The sequence below is a fragment of the Neomonachus schauinslandi genome, chromosome 6 (genome assembly GCF_002201575.2).
Source record: "Neomonachus schauinslandi chromosome 6, ASM220157v2, whole genome shotgun sequence".
In the NCBI taxonomy this organism is placed as follows: domain Eukaryota; kingdom Metazoa; phylum Chordata; class Mammalia; order Carnivora; family Phocidae; genus Neomonachus; species Neomonachus schauinslandi.
The window spans coordinates 96,174,902-96,197,571 of record NC_058408.1 but is presented as its reverse complement, the minus strand read 5'-3'; the positions used below and the strand labels follow the sequence as shown (position 1 = coordinate 96,197,571).

Genomic DNA, 22,670 nt, shown 5'->3' with positions numbered 1-22,670 from the left:
AAAAAAAAAAAAAAAAAAAAAAAAAATCTGCCCTCTGCATAATCAGTGTTCAAGAGATAAAAAAAGAACGAGCGTCCCTAATTCTTACTTCTGAGTATTTGATGTTTGAAGCCTCCAGTAGAATAGTTACTTTGAAAATGTACATAGTCAGAAAGCCCAAAGACCTCTGACCTCCTCTCTGTGATAGTGTAGGGTGGCCCTTGGTTTGGTGATAGAGGAGAGGCCTTGGAACGTATTTAAGGCAGAAGCTTTGTGGAACTGTGGACCGGATGAGCAGACATCCAACCTAATGAGAAAAGGATCTTTCCCAAGAGGCATGGACAAAGAGAGGTCACAAATATATGGCTTTTACAACAAAGGTTGACTACACAGCCTCCACTAAAACCAAGATGTATTTGTATTTAGAATCAAATATTATATCTTTGTCTCACAATATTTTTTAGCTCTTAGTCACTTTAACATACCACTTAAATTGTTCATATCCTTGGTAACTATCAAAGGAAAATCATTGGTAGATTATTCACAACATAGATGCAGTTTAAATCAGAACATGATTCTTAAAAACTATACTTATGTAAGAATTTTTGAAACCAGTTAAATGATAAATGAGAAGGCTGCATATATGAAAATGTATGTATTAAATAAAAACACAGAATATATATGTAGACTATATAAATAAATATGAGGTCAACAATAACCTTATCATAATTACTAGAAAATCAATTCAACAGACATCTATCATGAATAAAAGACTATACCAATCATGACTGGTGGGAGAAAGAAGAGTAAAGAAAATAGTTCATTTCCTCAAAAAGGGTATACAGACACATTAATAATGAACACAAGACAACTGGTGATGTTGTTCTCTAACAGGGATACAGAATACCATGTTAAACAGGGAAGGGAAAGATTAAGAAGTCTTCTAAAATGAGTGGGATTTGAACTGGATCTACTGTAGAAAGGCTCAGAGATTGACAGGAGGACTTGGAAGGGAAGAAAGTCATTCCTCACGAAGGAAATAGCTTGAGCAAGAGCACAGAGGTAAGAGAGCGCATGCTACTTCAAGAATTGGCCAGTGCTAAAACATGGGAAATGGAATGGAAATAAAGGTAGATGTGCATTTGGGCTTTGTTGGGAGATTTAGGATATTGGTTTTATATACTATATTACTCTGTAGTATTAACCATGTGCTTAGATGCCCTGAGCAATTTAGATCCTAATTCTTGAAAGTCTGCCAGGTATCTCTTATTCCATATAAAAATAGATAGTGGAATGCAACTGTTAAAGCATACTATGGCACTTGAACTTCTTGGCAGTTAGAACTAATGAAGGGAAAGAGGTTACTGTCCCATGCCACACTGTGTACCAAGTGATTTTACCTATGTCATCTCATTTAATCAAATAAGATCTTTATTAGGACTAAGTTAAATAATACATGCAGTGTGCCAAAATAGAGTATGTAAAAATATTCAAGAAATGCTGATTCTTTGCTCTCTTGTAATAATCAGGTGAAGATTATATTGTTTTACACATTTTTTTTTAAGATGAAGAAGCTAAGTTTTAAGATTTTTCAGTTATTAAATCTCAGAACCAGAATCCAAACTAGTTCTTTCTGGATCCATAACCCATGTTGTTTCTAGTATATCATATTGTTTGTCAGTGGAGAAATACTAAGTCTGTGTATAATAGCAATTTACTGAAGATATTTCTCAAATTATAATTTACTGAATGAAACCTGGATTATTTGCTCTACCTTGGTTTTTGGTAAGGCCCAACTCACGTTTGAGAAAAATACAGAGGTATTTATACAGGATGATTTCAGAGGTGCTTGCAAAAAAGCCTTTTGCCCCCAGAAGTACTTTCCCCAACCCTGATGGTTATGCCTGATCTTATTATACGACTCTCTCACCTTTAGCTAAAGGTTTTTATCCCTATTTAAATGTAAGTGCCCTCAGAAGTGACAATAATACTGGTCTAGATCTAGGAATAGATATTTGGTAAGGAATAAGGAACTGAAAGAGCCTGGGGTAGCATTGGTTGGAGGAATTATGGTGTGGATAACCCTTCTAAATGGAGACAAGGCATGGGAGTGAGAGACTGGGAAGACAGAAGACAGACCCTAGACTTGACTAGATTGTACTGTAGAGACAAATTCAGTCTGTTTGTCTGATTGATCCAACCATAAAACTGATAAATTACTCTGTGACTTTCTGCTCAGATCAAAATTTGAGTGGGTACTCTAGAAAAGCAGGCAAAGTGGTACACTTGGGACTGGGAAAAGATCTGTAGGCAGAAAACCAAACCAAACAACCAAAAGACAAACAAAAGAAACCTCTCTGCTAGAAATGGAAAAGTGGAAGGAATGTGAAGCTTAAATTTAAGAATATGATGGTAAACTTGGAGAGTAAATCAGATGTCATGAAAGCAAAATACAGGATGCTCATCATTTATGATTATTTTTAAGATGAAGCAAGATATAATATGAGCTTTGGACCCTATCTTTTTTTTTTTTAATCTATTTTGACCTTTTCTCTTTAATTTACAGCTAGCTTAATGCTTTTGCATTTTAGTGTAAACTAATAAAGACCCCACACATCTCTGTGTGTTAGACCATAAAAAAAAAACAATGTGAAGCCCGTAAAAATATATGTAGATTTTTACATTTTACTATTCAGTCCTCCCTGTAAAAGTCCATAGAACTAAGTGCATGCTGCCTTTTAATGGCATGAGATGGCTGGATTGGGTGCCACAGGCTGGAAGAATATGTTGCTGGCAGACTAGAATTTAGCTAGTAGAGGGCTATCCTAAAGGTAAATCACTGGATATCATTTCCAGATAGCAACTGGAGATATATAATTGGGCTTGAGAAGCCTGTGTGGGTGGGGTATGAATTATTTTAGGCAGTCCTATAAAGAAGGGACAAGATATAGGATTAATGGATGAAAATTTTAGGAAAAACAGTCAATCTAAGAACTCTTCTTACATTGAAAACAAATAAACAGACAAAAAAACCCTACATACCCACTCCTGGCACACAAGGACTTAATTATACAAAAATACACACACTTTGTAATGAAACATGAATTATCACCTTATAGGATGGATATGAATTTTCTTTCTAAGCATCTACAACATGCCTAACTTGGCCAGCCAGACTTAAAACACAGTATACTTGGGGCACCTGGGTGGCTCAGTCGTTAAGCGTCTGCCTTCAGCTCAGGTCATGATCCCCGGGTCCTGGGATCGAGTCCCACATCGGGCTCCCTGCTCGGCGGGAAGCCTGCTTCTCCCTCTCCCACTCCCCCTGCTTGTGTTCCTGCTCTCGCTGTCTCTCTCTCTGTCAAATAAATGGGAAAATCTTTAAAAAAAAAAAAAACAAAAAAACCACAGTATACTTATGTAATATGGCCTTTATTTACAGATCATTAATTATTCTATTTAGCCATCATTCAGTGATGTTACCTAACCTTCCATTGGATAAATGGCAGTACCCCAACCAAACAGTTATGCCTTTTCACTTTAAAATTTTGTACAGGGTGCCTGGGTGGCTCAGTCTGTTAAGCATCTGCCTTCAGCTCAGGTCATGATCTCAGGGTCCTGGGATTGAGCCCCGCATCGGGCTATCTGCTCAGCAGGGAGTCTGCCTCCCTCTCCCTCTCTCTCTCTCTCTCTCCCTCTCAAATAAATGAATAAAATCTTTAAAAAATAAATAAAATTTTGTACAAATTGTGCAAAGCCCCTTTCATAAATCAATGAGTACAAGCCAACACTGATCCTAAAGTGGTTAGTTTTTAAACTCCTTAGAGAGTTTTCACTGTTGTGATCTTGTCACAGGTGTATTAGAGATTTTAAAGTCACTCTACTACTTCAGTCTCAACATGATATACTCTACAAGTTTCCTTTAAATATTCTTGCGAGATTCTGGTTGATTGCTTCAAATGGAGAAGGGTAAGCATATTCCTTCTTTCAGAGTGTATAACAGATCAATATTAATGATAAGAAGCAGTTTTTAGCTACGTGTGGGGACCACCCAGTTGAAGCCATGAATACCACATGCTAGCATAGCCTCACTCTCCTATAGCCTTACTGAGGAAATTTTCTTTTTACCCTCACTTCAGTAATAAGTTTGAGCCCCAAGAGTGCTGAATAAGGATTTATATTTAATTGAAGTCCTTTGCTTTTTAGTGACAATATGTATTTTATATCCTGGATAGATGTAATTAGTATGCTGAAGCTTTAACAGAAATTGCTTTTGCTAAATGTAGTATTTGCCTTATCATTTTATATGTGAGGACCCCCAAATTTGCATTTTACCCCTGAGAAGACAAAATTCTGATTGTTGGTATGAGTGTTTTTAAGTTGGTGAAATGTACTTGGACACTTCCATATATAAAGTCCTATATTTTGTTTACTAGGAGTTAATTAAGAAGGAAAAGAGTAGGCTTTAATACTTTGCTAACCTGTGATCCAACTATATTTCTTCTTTCTTCTATTGAAAATCAAAGATACTGAAGAGGTGATTTGTAGGCTGTAGAAGAAAGGGAGAGGGTCAGCCAGACTTAAATTTTGTTTTATAGTCTATTTATTTTTTTAAATTAGAGATAGACTTACTCTTTTGAGTGAGAGGACCAAATTGTGTTGGTTTATATGAGGGAAGACTTTTTTTGGTGATATAAAACAATTTTTGCATGTGTGTGAAGTAGGGAACAATTTAAGGGTAGGAGAAAGGTATAAAGGAAATTCCTTCTTGGGGAGTGGGGAGTGGGAGCCCCTGAAAAATAAAAAGAAAATATTGAGAATTGTCAGGAAAGTTATCAATTTTCATTACATTTGCTGACAAGGATAAGATAGAAGCTCTTCTACTCTTTCTTCAATAAGATGGATTATTATTGCATATGCGTTTTGTCAGTTGTAAAATAGATTGCCTCCGCTTGGTCTTACACAGTGGCTCAGAGTTTGTGTCCCTGGAATTCTTCTCACATGTTCAGGAGACCTAACTCAAGAACATCCACCAATGATCCAGCATAAAATTCACAAATACTTTTTTTCCTCTGAAAAACCACCATCTTATCTCTGTTCTTCAGAGATTTCATAGAAACTTAGCTGTCAAAGAGGAACAGTTTGTCTACTTAAATTATAAGAATTTTGGAAATACATGTATAGCACATTTGATAATTCAAGCTATATCCAGTGGAGAGAGATTTGTGATGACATTGGTCTTTTTTTTTTTTTTTTTGCTGAAAGGCCAACAAAGAATAGTATTTCATTTGCTTAAGTGACTATGTTGTTACTTGTTAAAAAAGCCTTTGTACTTTTATGCTTTTTTTAATCCAGTGATTTTCAATGAAAATAATTGATAAAGTCAGTATCAATTTTTATACTAGGAGAAGATTTTGTAGTCTTTCTTTGAGGAAAAAAGAGAAAGTAGATGTCATGTGATTGATACCTGGAATGTATGCTAATCCCACTGTAATGTGTTATGAGCCGTTACTTTTTATGCAATAATGATATCATCTTGCCATAAATGTTATATGTATAAAGTACAAAGACAATAAGTGCTCAAAATATTAATACTCGAAAGGGAATTGACAATTAACCTATGCTGATTGAAAGTCCTTGCCAAAATGACCTGATTTGGGACAAAATTAAGATTTTTATTTACTTTGATAAACTTTTGCTTTAGTATTCTCTGGTTGGTATCTTTATGTCTATTGTACATTATGATCATTACTGATAAACTCCTAGACTCTAATAACATGGGGCAGAAAAAAACTGTGTTTTTATGGAAACTAAAGGTCAAAACCAAATTAAGTTCTAGACTGGCTACCAAGTCTCAGAATTCGTATTAATGTAAAATGGATTTGGTCTTCTGTAACAGAAGTTAGTGATGTCTTTTGACCCAGGCCAGACACAGAACACCAGCAGCTGAATATCTCACTAGGTGCCCTTTGAAAAGAATAGGTTTTTGCCATTTGAGAGTTAACAAAGCATTTCTCAAATTTTGTTCTCCCAGTAACCATATGAAGTCAATAATACATGCCCATTTTACAGATGGGGAACTTAAAGTTCAGAAAAGCTAAGAAATTTGCCTGAAATCATTAGATTAGCAAATGTCAAAGAAACTTGAATCTAAGGCCCATACTCTACCATCCATGGCTGTGATATTTTCCTCAAATAAACAAGAACTGCAAACTATGTTTATGTAGATTTTCTCTGTAGTATTTCTGTTTTATCCTACACAACTATGTAAAAGTCACCAATGATTTGGAGACTAAGCAAAATTTGGGTCCAATTCTGTAAGCTATTATAATTAGATTAGGTGAACTCACTTTCACCTCTGTATTATTTTTTTATTAGTTTTCAAGAGTCATTTAATACAAGCTATTTAACTTCCATCAGTTCTGTTTCTCTTACATTTGTAATTCACATTTACTGATATTATTGTTCATATTTCTTCTGTGTCTGATTTTTAACGTAGGTAGGTAAGAGAGTACAAGTACAGAAAAACTCCATGGGTTTGCTACAGGTACAGATACCAATGAGAATCCAGGGAAAAGGGAATAGAAGAAACAACACAGTTTCTGAGTTTTTCATTTCTCATGGCTCAATTCTCATTTGTCATATCTGGAACTCATATTGTCTTGGGCTTCATGGCTGGATGCTTGTTTCTGATGCTAGTCTAATCCACACATTAAATAAACTAAGTTCTCTTCTTGGTAAATGTCAAGGGAAGAGAGGATATTTCATGTACCTACAACATCCTAAAATCCCTTGCCAAATCTATGAATCTGACTCTGCATTATCCTTCCCCAGAAGGAGAGCATAATTTCATTATCTATGAATCATCACCTCTTAGACTATAACATCATTGTCAGAGAGCCTAATAGAACCAGCGTTCAGCCAGCTGAGAAGGGGGAGGGTTGGGGAGAGCACTGGGCAAAGCACAGGTCACTGGCATGATCAAGAAACTGGAGGGTTCTAGAGCGGAGGGGGAGGCCTCCCTCACCTGAGAGCTCAGACATTCCTACTGACTGGCAAATAACTGATGCTGATTCTTTCAATATTAATACTGAAATTTGTTTTCCCCAATCGAAATTAGATTATATTTTGGAATCCTACCTATGGAAAATACTAGCCCATTTAATGAAAATTTCAGAATATCTGGCCAACATTGATGAGTATAAATACTTTAAACTATTTCTTATCTATTCTTACTACATTATTACTTGCTCTTCATCTATGGACCCTTACTTCTAACTCTCAGTGTCATTTCTGTGGCCTCTGTCTGGGCTAATTACTAAATAAGTCCATATGTAAAATATAACTTTAAAAAAATCACACTATATGTTTCCCAGGGAGATGAATTAAATACAATCCAAGTCTGATTCACGGATGGAAAAATAGATGTTGTTAATCATGTTTATATAAGGATTCAGGATTAGAAAAACTGAAGAGGTGCATGAATAGCTGTGGTTAGTCTAACCAGCCACTGGAGGTCACTGCTGCTCCACAGAAATACAGTTTATTGCTGGTCTGCTTAGTTGACTCACCAAATCAAGTAAAAAATGGTTTAAATTTTTGGAAGAAATGTAATGTCAACATTCTTGGAAAATATAAACTCATTTAAAAGGACTATATCTTATGTAAGTATTGCTTAGAAGACTGTAGCACTGGGACTATTCAAGCCAAGCTGTGGTAGCCCTATGTGTACTGGGGCTCATAAAAATGGGGGGAAAAAAAAACCCATGTAGTTCAGCAACTAAACTGCGTTTCTTCTCTCTCTGGTAAAGCATTCAAAGTACTGACCGAATCCATTCTGCATCGATGCATCTGTGTTGTATAGTTCAGTAGGTCAGGCTGTTTATTTAACTGTTGTCACCTTTGAGGGAAGTCAGGTACTTCATGTAAATTTGGAATAGAAAATGGAATACCAATGATATTTCTCTAATATGCCATGAGGTGGAAATATTTAATGAAAACAGACTTACAGCATGTAGTCCAGAAAGTGCTATGGGGTGGGGGTGAAGACAACAACTTTTGAACAGAAGAGCACTGACCGGTTGGCTTTGTCAGATTTATGATGGCGAACTAGTTATTGTCTAACCTACAAGAATTCTTTATTTGTGATCGGAATATCCTGAGCAATAGAGAAGCTTCATTCCCAAAGTTGGGGGGGGGGAGTTCTTTTTTAAAAAGAATTCATGTCCTGAATCAAAATAACTTTTATAATCTAAGGAATTTTATTTTGGTTCTATTATTAAATTTATAAATTAAGTTAGGCACTAAAAAATGACCAGCCTGCAAAATGTTGGTCATTCATTTAATCTTATACGTGAAGTGGCTTTGAATTTTAGAAACACTTTCAATACAACAAACATATTTTATATATTCCAGTAGGGTCACAACAGTGAGAATTGTAAGAATTAAAAAATATAAGTATAGATATGCCTTGCCTAAGTTTATTTGGTATCCATGACAAATGAGGCAGAAGGTCAAGTCAAAGAATAGAAATGGGCTTTTTCACTTTAACACTGCATTTAATTAATACAATCATCTTCAGTACAGATAAAAGTGAGGCTGATCAAAGAAATTTTCTTTTTGAGATGGAATATATATTTACTGACATTTTATGAAAAATGAGAAATTACAACTTCAGTGAAAAACATCACAGTAGGCTCAGTCATCCAGTTCATAGTACTGTAAGGAAGTATCTGCATTATTAATCAACTGGGAATCTGTGACTATTTACCATTAATAAATATACATTCAACAATTATTCATGGGTAAATATATCATAGTTATGATGCTTTTCTGAACTGGCATCTCTTTTAAGATTTAATCAAAATCAAAGTACCTTGAGAAATCCATTTTAAATGTCCCCTTTCCTTTCGCTTCTCGGCCTTTGGGCTAAGATCAAGAGTAAATGTCCCCTTTCCTTTATTGCTTATAAAAGTATGATTTTTTATAGTCTGGCTTCCTTGCAATTATATTTCATGATGACTTGCCTAGATTTTCCCTGTCAGCATATGAAAAGCCTTTAAACTATATAAAAATGCTGGTTGAAAAAATAGCCATTCACTTTTTCTTTTTTGCTGCAGTGATTTTTGTTTTGAAAGAACAGGGATGTGGTTAAAGATATGGGGCTTGGCAAGCCAAATTAAATGAAACAGACTCAATGTTTCAATTCCTGATTTTTGCTCCTGCAACAGGGTTGTTCATTTTGGAGGATGAGAGGATACAATACAGACCACAGACATTTTTCTAAAATCTTAATGAAGTGTGGTCAAAGTTACTTAAATACAGAAGGTCTGATATTTGTGCTGCAGTCAATAAACTTTCACCTACAACAGAAAAACATGCATGCAGCTTGCAGATTGCTGACAGGGTCTGTACAGAATCATACTGATGGATGAGTTCACAGTACAGATGAACATAGGGACACTATAACGTCAGCAGTAGAAAAGCAAAAGACAACTGCCATAGGCTTGGTCTTTTTTCCTTTAAGATTTATTTTATACATTTATTAAGGTGTTATCAAAATCATTCTTTTCAATGAAGCTTTTGGTGGAAAGCATGTCTTGGAATGTGTTCTCTTTATACCTCTGAATGAAGTGTCAGTCATCAGGGGACTAGCGTGTGCAGGGCACATAATGGAACACAACAGGACAGCCGGACAAATCCCAGACGGAAGAACAGACAGAGCTAAAGATTCCACTCACTACATTAGGGTCCTTGAAAGTACTGGAAAGAAATTCTGGTAAGCTCCCAACCACATGCAAATAGCAAGCTGCCTTCCCATTTGCAAGCCTCATCTCTGAAAACTCCCTAAGGTGAGGAACAGTGGAGAAATCTGCCTCCTCAAATTTGCTTCTTGGTTATTTAATTAATTTATTTATTTAGGCTAAATAAAGGCTAGGAGAAATTGACAGTGTGAAACCTCCAGTTTGATTTTCCAGGGATGGATTTCAGAGACAAGGCATTCAAGTCTAAAACTTTGTGTTTTTACCATCTCACGTTTTTCGGTTGTCTATTTGCAGCATTTTAACTCTTCAACACTTTTCCCTGGGCTCGCTTTCTTGTAATTCAAACACCTCTGGAAAATTGCCCGTGGTGCTTCTTTAACCCAGCACCATCTTTTGATAGTTTCCTGCAATTTTCTTTTTAAGCCAGATCATGTTTTAAGGCTGTCTCTAAATGTTTCTGTAATCAAGCATTCTCCTAGAATCAGTTCGAGCTCCCAGTACCTGGGATCATTCCCTTTTTCCTCGATTTGCCAATGAACAGCAAACCTTCTAGAACTATAGATGTGGTCCTACCAGAAGAGAAATAACAGCAGCTGTGGGGGATTACTTACGAAAGAAGTTTTATCTTAAAACAAGTGAGATATTAATGCAATCGATAAAGAGTCTTATACAATAGGCATTATATTGAACCAGAGTTTGAGCTTTGCATTGGTTGTGGTATTTAAATTTCAATGGGCTGATTATGTATGAGAGGAAAATGCCCAGTATTATGAATGTGCTAAAACGGACAGGGAAGGACCTTGCCAGGAGAGGGAGAGGGAATGGGAGGGGGCACCACATTCCATTTATAGTCACCAGAGTTCAATAAAGCACCACTTATTTCCCAGCTTTTAAGAGCGCTTTTATCACAATGGTTCATACCTCACACTCCCTGGAGCCTGATTTGTTATAGGTGCAGGGTCCCGTCCCATTCAGCAGCATCTCGCTGGTCTCCGTGTTGGTGGGTTTATAATCTACATAAAATTCCTGGGTGCTGGGAGTCATTTGCTTTAGGGACTGTCTTTTCTTTTTCCTGTGCCTTCGCATGAGGGAGCGCTGCTGCAGCTGCTTCATGCTAGCAGGGTACCGCTTCCATGACACGTAGATAACGAGCAGGATGACGAGCACGGACAGGAAAAGGGCCACGCTCCCTGCGATGATTTTATGGAAAGAGATGTGCTCGGTGTCAGCATCGGTCTCTGGGCCGGGCTCCGTGGCTCCCACTGTGGGGGGCAGAGGGGGCTTGCTCTCATGCTTCGGCCTGGGGAGCTTAGGCTTAAATGTCGGCTTGGGGAGAGCCCTGGCCAGATCAAACCTCTCTGTGGTACTTTTGCCACAGATGCTGTAGTTCTTCACTGCATCGATCACATTTACTCCTTGCAGCTCTTTGGGACTGGCACAGATAATTGTATTCTCCCTCAGACCTTTAAAACTTTTCAGCCAGTTTACCAGGGAACAAATATTTCTGCTGCATTCCCATATATTCCCGGCAAGACTGATGTCATTGAGAGATATCCAAGAATCCAAAATCTCTTGACCAATAAATGTAAGCTTATTGGAATCCAGGTTGAGGCGCTGCAGGTTTGGGACACACTGGAAAACACTAGGTCCACTAAAAGCTTCAATCTCATTGCCTGATAAATCAAGCCTTTGTAATGAGCTCCAGGTCCAGGACATGGTCTGTCCTATGACACTGATTTTATTCCACTGCAAGTAAAGGTTCTGAAGGCTCACCAACCTTGGAAAAAGGGCCAGGTTGAGTTTAGAAAATTGATTGTGCTCCAGGTGAAGTTCTTTGAGTCTGATCATGCCAGCAAAGACATTCCTGGCTAAACTTCGGATCCGGTTATATCCCAGGTCCAAAAGTTCCAGATTGCGGCAGTCTTGGAATATTCGCACAGGGATGGTTCTCAGGGAGTTAGACCGTAAATGTAAACTCAGCAGCTTCCGCAAGCCCCGAAACTGTTCAGATCCCAGAGAATGCAGCTGATTATAGGACAGATCCAAGTTCCGTAAATTTGTCACAGGTCTGAAGGTATTGTTGAGAAAATAGGAGATTCTGTTGGAACTCAGAATCAACTCTTTGAGTCTGCGTATCCCATTAAAAGCATTCTCATCAATATTGCTGATATGATTATGGTCAAGGTACAGCCAGGTGAGCTGGTTGAGCCCTTTGAATTGATTATACTTAAGTTTTTGAAGGCTGTTATAGCGAAGGGACAAACCTAAGCAACCAGCAGATATACTTGAGGGTATCTCCTGTAATTTCTGAGATTCACAATATACCATTTTGCCTTCACACCTACAGCCCTTAGGGCATCCTCGTTCGGCAGAAGAAAGCATTGTCAGTAAGACAGTGGGGGCTATAACCAGTGCTACAGCTGATCCGCTCAGTAGCCTAATTACATTGAAACCTGGAAATAAAAACAACTTAGAAAAGTTATCCCCCCAAAAAGGAATTCATTTATTTTTAACCAAGCAAAAATAGGCATGTATTTTCTTTTTTAAAAAATTTAAATCTAGATAACAACATTTAATATCAAATATCACCTCCTTGACATTTAAAGAGAATTGTCTTTAGGGTTTTTTTTTTTTTTAATAGTTAAGCAAGGAAACATGTCCACTAAGCAATTGAATTTATAGTCTTAAGCACAGAAAGGTAATCTCTAAAATAATTAAGGCAGAATTACAACACAGACTAGAGGGTTTTGTTTTTGTTTTTGTTTTTTTTTTTTTAAGAAGGAAAGAAGAAAAATGACAAAACATACCCATCCTTTGTATTGTTCAAAGGTCGTCCTTAGGTCTTTTGCTTTGGCTTAAGGGGCCACTTGCATGACAGCCCCTGTCAGCTGCACTGTGAGTCAGGGCTCGCTGACACCCAGGAAGAAAAATTGGACCCCTTGGGAGATGGACCGATTTTGGAACATTATTCTTTGCCAGCCACGCAGAACACTCCAAGAACAAATAAATTCCAGCACCGCATTTGTAGCAAAACATCAAAAATCTTCCTAGGTAATAGGATCTTCGTGGATATTACGTTTTTGCATCTTTACAGTTTTTTTGGGGGGGTGGTGTTAAAAAAAAAAAAAAAACAACTGGCTTCTATAATTTCTTCTTATCGGAAAGCATGATGTATTCCTCCAGGCAACGTGGGGCTACCTGAGCTGCCACATCTGTATTCCATAGCCCAGCATTTCTGGTGGTGAGCACCCACTTCAGCCACAAAGCTGCGTTGGAGCCCAGGAGGCAGGAGAGCCCCGTACCGCACACACGCTCAGCTCACTTCTGCAGACTGTCATTCTGAAAGCTGCTCGGGCTGTTGCTTTGGTTTCAGTGAATGCAGTCTTATGTAAAGCTGCCCCCAGTGGTGAAGAACATTATGGGCATGTGCAGAAATGTCTCTCTTTTATCTTGCAAATGAGCAGGCTCTCTGCTGGAAAATGAATGATTCTTTTGGGTGGCTCAATGGGAACTGAATGGTCACCCTAATCAATAACTAGCAACATTTTCTGTAATTTCCAAGTCTTGTTTTACAGTTTGGCAATGTCTTTATTGTCTGCATCCACTTAATCGCTAAACATGTACTGCCTAGAGTTTTCCTGGAGCTTTACATTAAGTTCACAGACCGAATGTCAATTTTTCTTAACCTCAACGTAGGCTTTGGGCTGAAATTTATAAAATGACTTATTGAGCTTTTCACAGAGAAGCATTAACTGCCTGCCCATTTGACCTCTTGGAGACACAGTGATTATATTATGCAAGGTGTCTCAGGATGCTAAGACACATACATTTTGGAATAGAGGGGATAACTAATGACATATAAATTGATGTGTCCAATAACTTTTCTGGTTTTCCTACAAAAGACATAATTGGTTTAATGGCTTATGGCTTGGTTTGTTGTTTTGGCTGCTGTCATTTGTTTCTTTTTTTTTTTTTTGTATTTTATTTATTTATTTTTTATTTATTTTTTATTATTATGTTATGTTAATCACCATACATTACATCATTAGTTTTTGATGTAGTGTTCCATGATTCATTGTTTGCATATAACACCCAGTGCTCCATGCAGTACGTGCCCTCTTTAATACCCATCACCAGGCTAACCCATCCCCTCACCCCCCTCCCCTCTAGAACCCTCAGTTTGTTTCTCAGAGTCCATAGTCTCTCGTGATTCTTCTCCCCCTCCGATTCCCCACCTTCATTCTTCCCTTCCTGCTATCTTCTGCTTTTTTTTTTTTTTTAACATATACTGTATTATTTGTTTCAGAGATACAGGTCTGTGATTCAACAGTCTTACACAATTCGCAGCACTCACCATAGCACATACCCTCCCCAATGTCTATCACCCAGCCACCCCATCCCTCCCACCCCCCACCACTCCAGCCACCCTCAGTTTGTTTTCTGAGATTAAGAATTTGTTTCTAATTAGAAGAGAAATAAACAATTTTTAGTGCGACTAGAAGAATCAAGAGATCATTTGGTCCAGTTTATTGATGCTGCTGCTATTTATTGCACTAATAATGTTTATTGAGCACTTCCTAAGTGTTTTAAATGAGCAATCTTGTTTTATCTTTAAACAATATTATGATGTAGGTCCCTTTATAACCTTCATTTTAAAGATAAGAAAACTGAGGCTTGGAGAGGTAACTTGATGAAACTCATGCAGCGAGTAAGTGGCAGAGCTGAGATTCAAAGCCAACTCTCTCTTTCTCTTGGACCTTTAACCACTAGATGATCCTGCTTCAGCAGCAGTGTTATCTTCATCTGAAAATGAGTCAAGTGAAAATTAGCCTGATTAGGTTACTGGGTCAAGAAGTTGTAATATCAATCAATCCATCAATCAATCTTGCTTCCTAGGTTTGTATAAACTTCTTTGGTATGATTCTTTGAAAGAAGTATTATAAAACCTAATGAGAGGGGCGCCTGGGTGGCTCAGATGGTTAAGCGTCTGCCTTCGGCTCAGGTCATGATCCCAGGGTCCTGGGATCGAGTCCCGCATCGGGCTCCCTGCTTCTTGGGAGCCTGCTTCTCCCTCTGCTTCTCTCTCTCTCTCTCTCTCTGTCTCTCATGAATAAATAAATATATAAAATCTAAAAAAAAAATAAAATAAAAATAAAAAGAAAATAAAACCTAATGAGAAGCAGTTTAATCTAGTGATTAAGAGTGTGGATTTTTGCACCTAGGATTAAATCCTGGCTACAAATTGCGAGCTATGTAGACTTGAATAGGTTACTCATCTTCTCTATGCCTCATTTTCTCTTCTACAAAATAGGTATGGTAACAAAAAAACATTTCATAGAGGGTTTGAGAATTGTCAACTTAATATCTGTAAAGTACTTAGAATAGTGTGTAGCACATAATAAACCTGTGTTAGCTGTTATTTTAATATCAACTTTACTGTATTTGCTGTCATTGCATATTGTTTAGTATTGAATATTGACTATAGCGACTATCATTAACTCACAAAGAACCTCTTCAACGAACATTTTATGTTGTTCACAGTGGATTTCTAGGATTCACTCAGTCTTACCTTCTTTTAATAAGAAAACTTCCTAAATCTCCATCATCTCAACTTTGTCTTTAAAATGAATCTTTTGGTTCTGTGGACCAAAACTAGTAATTAATGTTTAATTCTTTCTTCCCTAAAGCAGAATATGGTAACATCTGTCCCACAGAGAAAATCATTTTGTTTAAAGATAAATAGTATACCTTAAAAAGTCTGCCTTGTCAGTCTTTGTCAGGTGAATTAGCTGTGGAAAACCCCAGAGAACTTTCACATTCTCTAAGGATGAGAAATTTGGTAGTTGTTAGTCTTGGGTCCCACAGAAGTAGTACGATGAGAATCACCAATTCCTCAGATAGTATGGTATTGAAAGGGCAGTGGTTCCTCCCAAATTATCCATGCTATTAATGCATATAAAACCCCCAGAGAGCTTGTTAAACATATATTTCTCAGTCTTTCCCTCAAGATTCTGATTCATGGGATGATAGAGGCTGCACTTATCAACAGATTGATAGACAAGGAATTTTAAGAAATGCACTGTAAGGGAGGGATTAAAAATAATAAATTTCCTCCTACTTGGAAGAAAGGATATAAAAATTTATGATATTGTGATGCAAGTTCCATGAGGACAAAGATAGTGTTTTGTCTACTTCAGTTTCTCTAATACCTAGAAGAGCACTTGACACATAATAGATGCTCAGTTATTGAATAAATACAGTTTTATGGGGGTCACAAGTACATTTGATGGGGAACAAAGTGGTTATGTAATGCTAGTCTTGTGCATATGGGATTGATCTCTGCAGTTCCTGAGCCAATGATATTGGATACAATTTTGGAGAAAGTGTTCTTTTTTTTTCTTTTTAGTCTTATGTTAATCCCCATATTACATCATTAGTTTTAGATGAAGTGTTCCATGATTCATTGTTTGTGCATAACACCCAGTGCTCCATGCAGAATGTGCCCTCCTCAATACCCACCACCAGGCTAACCCATCCTCCCACCCCCCTCCCCTCTAGAACCCTGTTTGTTTTTCAGAGTCCATCATCTCTCATGGTTCCTCTACCCCTCCGATTTCCCCCGCTTCATTCTTCCCCTCCCGCTACCTTCTTCTTTTTTTTTTCTTAACATATATTGCATTATTTGTTTCAGAGGTACAGATCTGAGATTCAACAGTCTTGCACAATTCACAGCGCTTACCAGAGTACATACCCTCCCCAGTGTCTATCACCCAGTCACCCCATCCCTCCCACCCCACCCCCCACTCCAGCAACCCTCAGTTTGTTTCCTACAATTAAGAATTCCTCATATCAATGAGATCATATGATACATGTCTTTCTATGTTTGACTTATTTCACTCAACATAATACCCTCCAGTTCCATCCACGTCGTTGCAAATGGCAAGATCTCATTCCTTTTGATGGCTGCATAATATTCCATTGTATATATATACCACCTCTTCTTTATCCATTCATCTGTCGATGGACATCTTGGCTCTTTCCACAGTTTGGCTATTGTGGACATTGCTGCTATAAACATCGGGGTGCACGTACCCCTTCGGATCCCTACTTTTGTATCTTTGGGGTAAATACCCAGTAGTGCAATTGCTGGATCATATGGTAGCTCTATTTTCAACTTTTTGAGGAACCTCCATACAGTTTTCCAGAGTGGCTGCACCAGCTTGCATTCCCACCAACAGTGTAGGAGGGTGCCCCTTTCTCCGCATCCCCGCCAACATCTGTTGTTTCCTGACTTGTTAATTTTAGCCATTCTGACTGGTGTGAGGTGGTATCTCATTGAGGTTTTGATTTGGATTTCCCTGATGCCGAGCGATATTGAGCACTTTTTCATGTGTCTCTTGGCCATTTGGATGTCTTCTTTGGAAAAATGTCTGTTCATGTCTTCTGCCCATTTCTTGATTGGATTCTTTGTTCTTTGGGTGTTGAGTTTGATGAGTTCTTTATAGATTTTGGATACTAGCCCTTTATCTGATATGTCATTTGCAAATATCTTCTCCCATTCTGTCGGTTGTCTTTTGGTTTTGTTGACTGTTTCCTTTGCTTTACAAAAGCTTTTTATCTTGATGAAGTCCCAATAGTTCATTTTTGCACTTGCTTCCCTTGCCTTTGGCGATGTTTCTAGGAAGAAGTTGCTTCGGCTGAGGTCAAAGAGGTTGCTGCCTGTGTTCTCCTTTAGGATTTTGATGGACTCCTGTCTCACACTGAGGTCTTTCAACCATTTGGAGTCTATTTTTGTGTGTGGTGTAAGGAAATGGTCCAGTTTCATTCTTCTGCATGTGGCTATCCAATTTTCCCAACACCATTTGTTGAAGAGACTGTCTTTGTTCCATTGGACATTCTTTCCTGCTTTGTCAAAGATGAGTTGACCATAGAGTTGAGGGTCCATTTCTGGGCTCTCTATTCTGTTCCATTGATCTATGTGTCTGTTTTTGTGCCAGTACCATGCTGTCTTGATGATGACAGCTTTGTAATAGAGCTGGAAGTCCGGAATTGTGATGCCGCCGGCTTTGCTTTTCTTTTTCAACATTCCTCTGGCTATGCGGGGTCTTTTCTGGTTCCATACAAATTTTAGGATTATTTGTTCCATTTCTTTGAAAAAACTGGATGGTATTTTGATGGGGATTGCATTGAATGTGTAGATTGCTCTAGGTAGCATTGACATCTTCACAATATGTGTTCTTCCAATCCATGAGCATGGAACGTTTTTCCATTTCTTTGTGTCTTCCTCCATTTCTTTCATGAGTATTTTGTAGTTTTCTGAGTAAAGATCCTTTGTCTCTTTGGTTAGATTTATTCCTAGGTATCTTACGGTTTTGGGTGCAATTGTAAATGGGATTGACTCCTTAATTTCTCTTTCTTCTGTCTTGTTGTTGGTGTATAGGAATGCCACTGACTTCTGTGCATTGATTTTATATCCTGCCACTTGACTGAATTCCTGGATGAGTTCTAGCAGTTTTGGGGTGGAGTCTTTTGGGTTTTCCACATAAATATCATATCATCTGCAAAGAGCGAGAGTTTGACTTCTTCTTTGCCAATTTGGATGCCTTTGATTTCTTTTTGTTGTCTGATTGCAGTGGCTAGGACTTCCAATACTATGTTGAATAGCAGTGGTGATAGTGGACATCCCTGCCGCGTTCCTGACCTTAGGGGGAAAGCTCTCAGTTTTTCCCCATTGAGAATGATATTCGCTGTAGGTTTTTCATAGATGGCTTTTATGATATTGAGGTATGTACCCTCGATCCCTATACTCTGAAGAGTTTTGATCAAGAAAGGATGCTGTACTTTGTCAAATGCTTTTTCTGCATCTATTGAGAGGATCATATGATTCTTGTTCTTTCTTTTGTTAATGTATTGTATCACATTGATTGATTTGCGGATGTTAAACCAACCTTGTAGCCCAGGGATAAATCCCACTTGGTCATGGTGAATAATCCTTTTACTGTACTGTTGGATCCTATTGGCTAGTATTTTGGTGAGAATTTTTGTATCCATGTTCATCAAGGATATTGGTCTGTAATTCTCCTTTTTGATGGGGTCTTTGTCTGGTTTTGGGATCAAGGTAATGCTGGCCTCCTAAAATGAGTTTGGAAGTTTTCCTTCCATTTCTATTTTTTGGAACAGTTTCAGAAGAATAGGTATTAATTCTTCTTGAAATGTTTGGTAGAACTCCCCTGGGAAGCCATCTGGCCCTGGGCTTTTGTTTTTTGGGAGATTTTTGATGACTGCTTCAATTTCCTTAGTGGTTGTAGGTCTGTTCAGGTTTTCTATTTCATCCTGGTTCAGTTTTGGTAGTTGATACATCTCTAGGAATGCATCCATTTCTTCCAGGTTATCTAATTTGCTGGCATAGAGTTGCTCATAATATGTTCTTATAATTGTTTGTATTCCTTTGGTGTTGGTTGTGATCTCTCCTCTTTCATTCATGATTTTGTTGATTTGGGTCATTTCTCTTCTCTTTTTGATGAGTCTGGCCAGGGGTTTCTCAATCTTGTTAATTCTTTCAAAGAACCAGCTCCTAGTTTCGTTGATCTGTTCTACTGTTCTTTTAGTTTCTATTTCATTGATTTCTGCTCTGATCTTTATTATTTCTCTTCTCCTGCTGGGTTTAGGCTTTATTTGCCGTTCTTTCTCCAGCTCCTTTAGGTGTAGGGTTAGGTTGTGTACTTGAGACCTTTCTTGTTTCTTGAGAAAGGCTTGTATTGCTATATACTTTCCTCTTAGGACTGCCTTTGCTGCATCCCAAAGATTTTGAATAGTTGTGTTTTCATTTTCATTGGTTTCCATGTATTTTTTTAAATCTTCTTTAATTTCCTGGTTGACCCATTCATTCTTCAGTAGGATGCTCTTTAGCCTCCATGTATTTGAGTTCTTTCTGACTTTCCTCTTGTGATTGAGTTCTAGTTTCAAAGCATTGTGGTCTGAAAATAGGCAGGGAATGATCCCAATCTTTTGGTACCAGTTGAGACCTGATTTATGACCTAGGATGTGATCTATTCTGGAGAATATTCCATGGGCACTAGAGAAGAATGTGTATTCCGTTGCTTTGGGGTGGAATGTTCTGAATATGTCTGTGAAGTCCATTTGGTCCAGTGTGTCATTTAAAGTCTTTATTTCCTTGTTGATGTTTTGCTTAGACGATCTGTCCATTTAGGTGAGGGGGGTGTTAAAGTCCCCCACTATTATTGTATTGTTGTCGATGTGTTTCTTTGATTTTGTTATTAATTGGCTTATATAATTGGCTGCTCCCATGTTAGGGGCATAGATATTTACAATTGTTAGATCTTCTTGTTGGATAGACCCTTTAAGTAGGATATAATGTCCTTCCTCATCTCTTATTACAGTCTTTGGTTTAAAATCTAATTTGTCTGATAGAAGGATTGCCACCCCAGGTTTCTTTTGGTGTCCATTAGCATGGTAAATGGTTTTTTACCCCCTCACTTTCAATCTGGGGGTGTCTTTGGTTCTAAAATGAGTCTCTTGCAGACAGCATATCGATGGGTCTTGTTTTTTCATCCAGTCTGATAGCCTGTGTCTTTTGATTGGGGCATTGAGCCCATTTACATTCAGGGTAACTATTGACAGATAGGAATTTAATGCCATTGTATTGCCTGTAAGGTGACTGTTACCGTATATTGTCTGTGTTCCTTTCTGGTCTGTGTTGCTTTTAGGCTCTCTCTTTGCTTAGAGGACCCCTTTCAAGATTTCCTGTAGGGCTGGTTTTGTGTTTGCCAATTCCTTTAGTTTTTGTTTGTCCTGGAAGCTTTTGATCTCTCCTTCAATTTTCAATGACAGCCTAGCTGGATAGAGTATTCTTGGCTGCATATTTTTCTCATTTAGTGCTCTGAATATATCCTGCCAGTCCTTTCTGGCCTGCCAGGTCTCTGTGGATAGGTCTGTTGCCAATCTAATGTTTCTACCCTTGTAGGTTACAGATCTCTTCTCCTGAGCTGCTTTCAGGATTTTCTCTTTGTCTATGAGACTCATAAGTTTTACTATTAGATGTCGGGGTGTTGACCTATTTTTATTGATTTTGAGAGGGGTTCTCTGTGCTTCCTGGATTTTCATGCCTGTTTCCTTCCCCAAATTAGGGAAGTTCTCTGCTATAATTTGCTCCATTATACCTTCTGCCCCTCTCTCTCTTTCTTCTTCTTCTGGGATCCCAATTATTCTAATGTTGTTTCATCTTATGGTATCGCTTATCTCTCGAATTCTGCCCTCGTGATCCAGTAGTTGTTTATCTCTCTTTTTCTCAGCTTCTTTATTTTCCATCATTTCATCTTCTATATTACTGATTCTCTCTTCTGCCTCATTTATTCTAGCAGTTAGCGCCCCCATTTTTGATTGCACCTCATTAATAGCCTTTTTGATTTCTACTTGGTTGGATTTTAGTTCTTTTACTTCTCCAGAAAGGGTTTCTCTAATAACTTCCATATTTTTTTCAAGCCCAGCTAGTATCTTTAAAGTGATGATTCTGAACTCTAGATCTGACATCATACTAATGTCCATATTGAGTAGGTCCCTGGCAGTCGGTACTACCTCTTGTTCTTTTTGTTGAGGTGATTTTTTCCGTCTTGTCATTTTGTGCAGAGGAGAATAGATTAATGAGAGAACAAAATGCTAGCAGAGTAACAACGTCCCCAGAAAATATACTCTAAACAAATCAGAAAAAACCTGAAGCAGTGGGAAAAGAAAGGGAAGGAGAGAAAAAAGAAAAAGAAAAAAAAGAAAAAGATAAAGATAAAAACAAAAACAAACAAAACAAAACAACAACAACAAAAAAACCAGAATGTGATCAAATATGATCAGGCTGGTATAGATCAGTGCCACATACTAGATTTGGGGTGTATTTTGGTCTTTTAGAAGAAAGTGTCTCCCAAAATTTTAAAGAAAGAAAAACTTATATATGTACAAAAATAAGGGTTGATATGATGAAGGGATGGAATATGACTGTAAAGATGGAAATTATAAAAAATTTTATAAAAGGAATTGATAAGAAGTTGTTTGAAAAAAGAAAGAAGAGGATTTAAAAAAAGAAAAAAAAAAGGGAGAGGATGTGATCAGGCAGGGGAATAGAAAACACCATATACTAGAGATTTAGGGTATATTTTAATCTGTTAGAAGAAAGTATCTCAAAATTTTAAAGAGAGAACAACTTATATATATAAGCCAAAAATACGGGTAACTACTATGAAGGGATAGAATATGACTCTAAAAATGAAAAATAAAAATGCTTTTTTTTTAAAAAAAGGGATTGATAAGATGTTGGTTGAAAAAGGGAAAAAGAAAAATTCAAAAAGAAAAAAAAAAGAAAGTTAAAAAAAAAATTAACTTTGAAAGACTAGAGAATCATGGTAAAAAAGCCATGAATTCTATGTGCAGTAGTACCCTAGAGCTGGAGTTCTGCCGTTCTCATTGATGGGTAAACTTGGTCTTGGCTGGCTGTTCTCGTTGATCTTCTGGGGAGGGGCCTGTTGCCGTGGTTTCCAAATGTCTTTGCCAGACGCAGAATTGCCCCGCCCTTGCCCCCTCCCAGCTAAGTAATCTGCTCAGGTTTGCTCTCCGGGGCTTTTGTTCCCTGCGAGCTTTCTGTACAGCTTTGGAGGCGGAGAGTGAAAATGGCGGCCTCCCAATCTCCGCCGCGGAGGAGCCAAGAACTCGGAGCCCCGCTTCTCAGTGAGCCCCCAGAGAAAAGCCGTCAGTCACTCCCGTCTCCCTGGTCTCCAGCCGCACTCCGTGCTCACCCGGCCTGTGACCGCGCATTTCTATCTCTGGCACCCGACCCCGGGTGGAGTCTCCAAACCCAGCAGATCCCTGCGGTGCACTCCCGCGCGGCTCCTCCCGGGGGAGGAAGGTGAGTCTTCCCGGATC

General features: G+C 38.1%; 2 protein-coding genes across 2 annotated transcripts in view; one reads left to right on the top strand and one right to left on the bottom strand.

Annotated features, from left to right (window-relative positions):
* Window positions 1–12,844, bottom strand: part of LRRTM3 (leucine rich repeat transmembrane neuronal 3) — a 155,634-nt gene extending 142,790 nt beyond the window's left edge. Inside the window, exons 1-2 of the mRNA XM_021700134.1 lie at window positions 12,551–12,844; window positions 10,665–12,196 (exon numbers count right to left, since the gene is read on the bottom strand). Of these exons, the coding sequence (XP_021555809.1) occupies window positions 10,665–12,196; window positions 12,551–12,554 (1,536 nt within the window). The 5' untranslated portion in view covers window positions 12,555–12,844. The remainder of the gene's footprint in view (window positions 1–10,664; window positions 12,197–12,550) is intronic.
* The window catches only part of CTNNA3 (catenin alpha 3), a 1,723,003-nt gene that overhangs the window by 700,647 nt on the left and 999,686 nt on the right, over window positions 1–22,670 (top strand). The window lies entirely within an intron of this gene.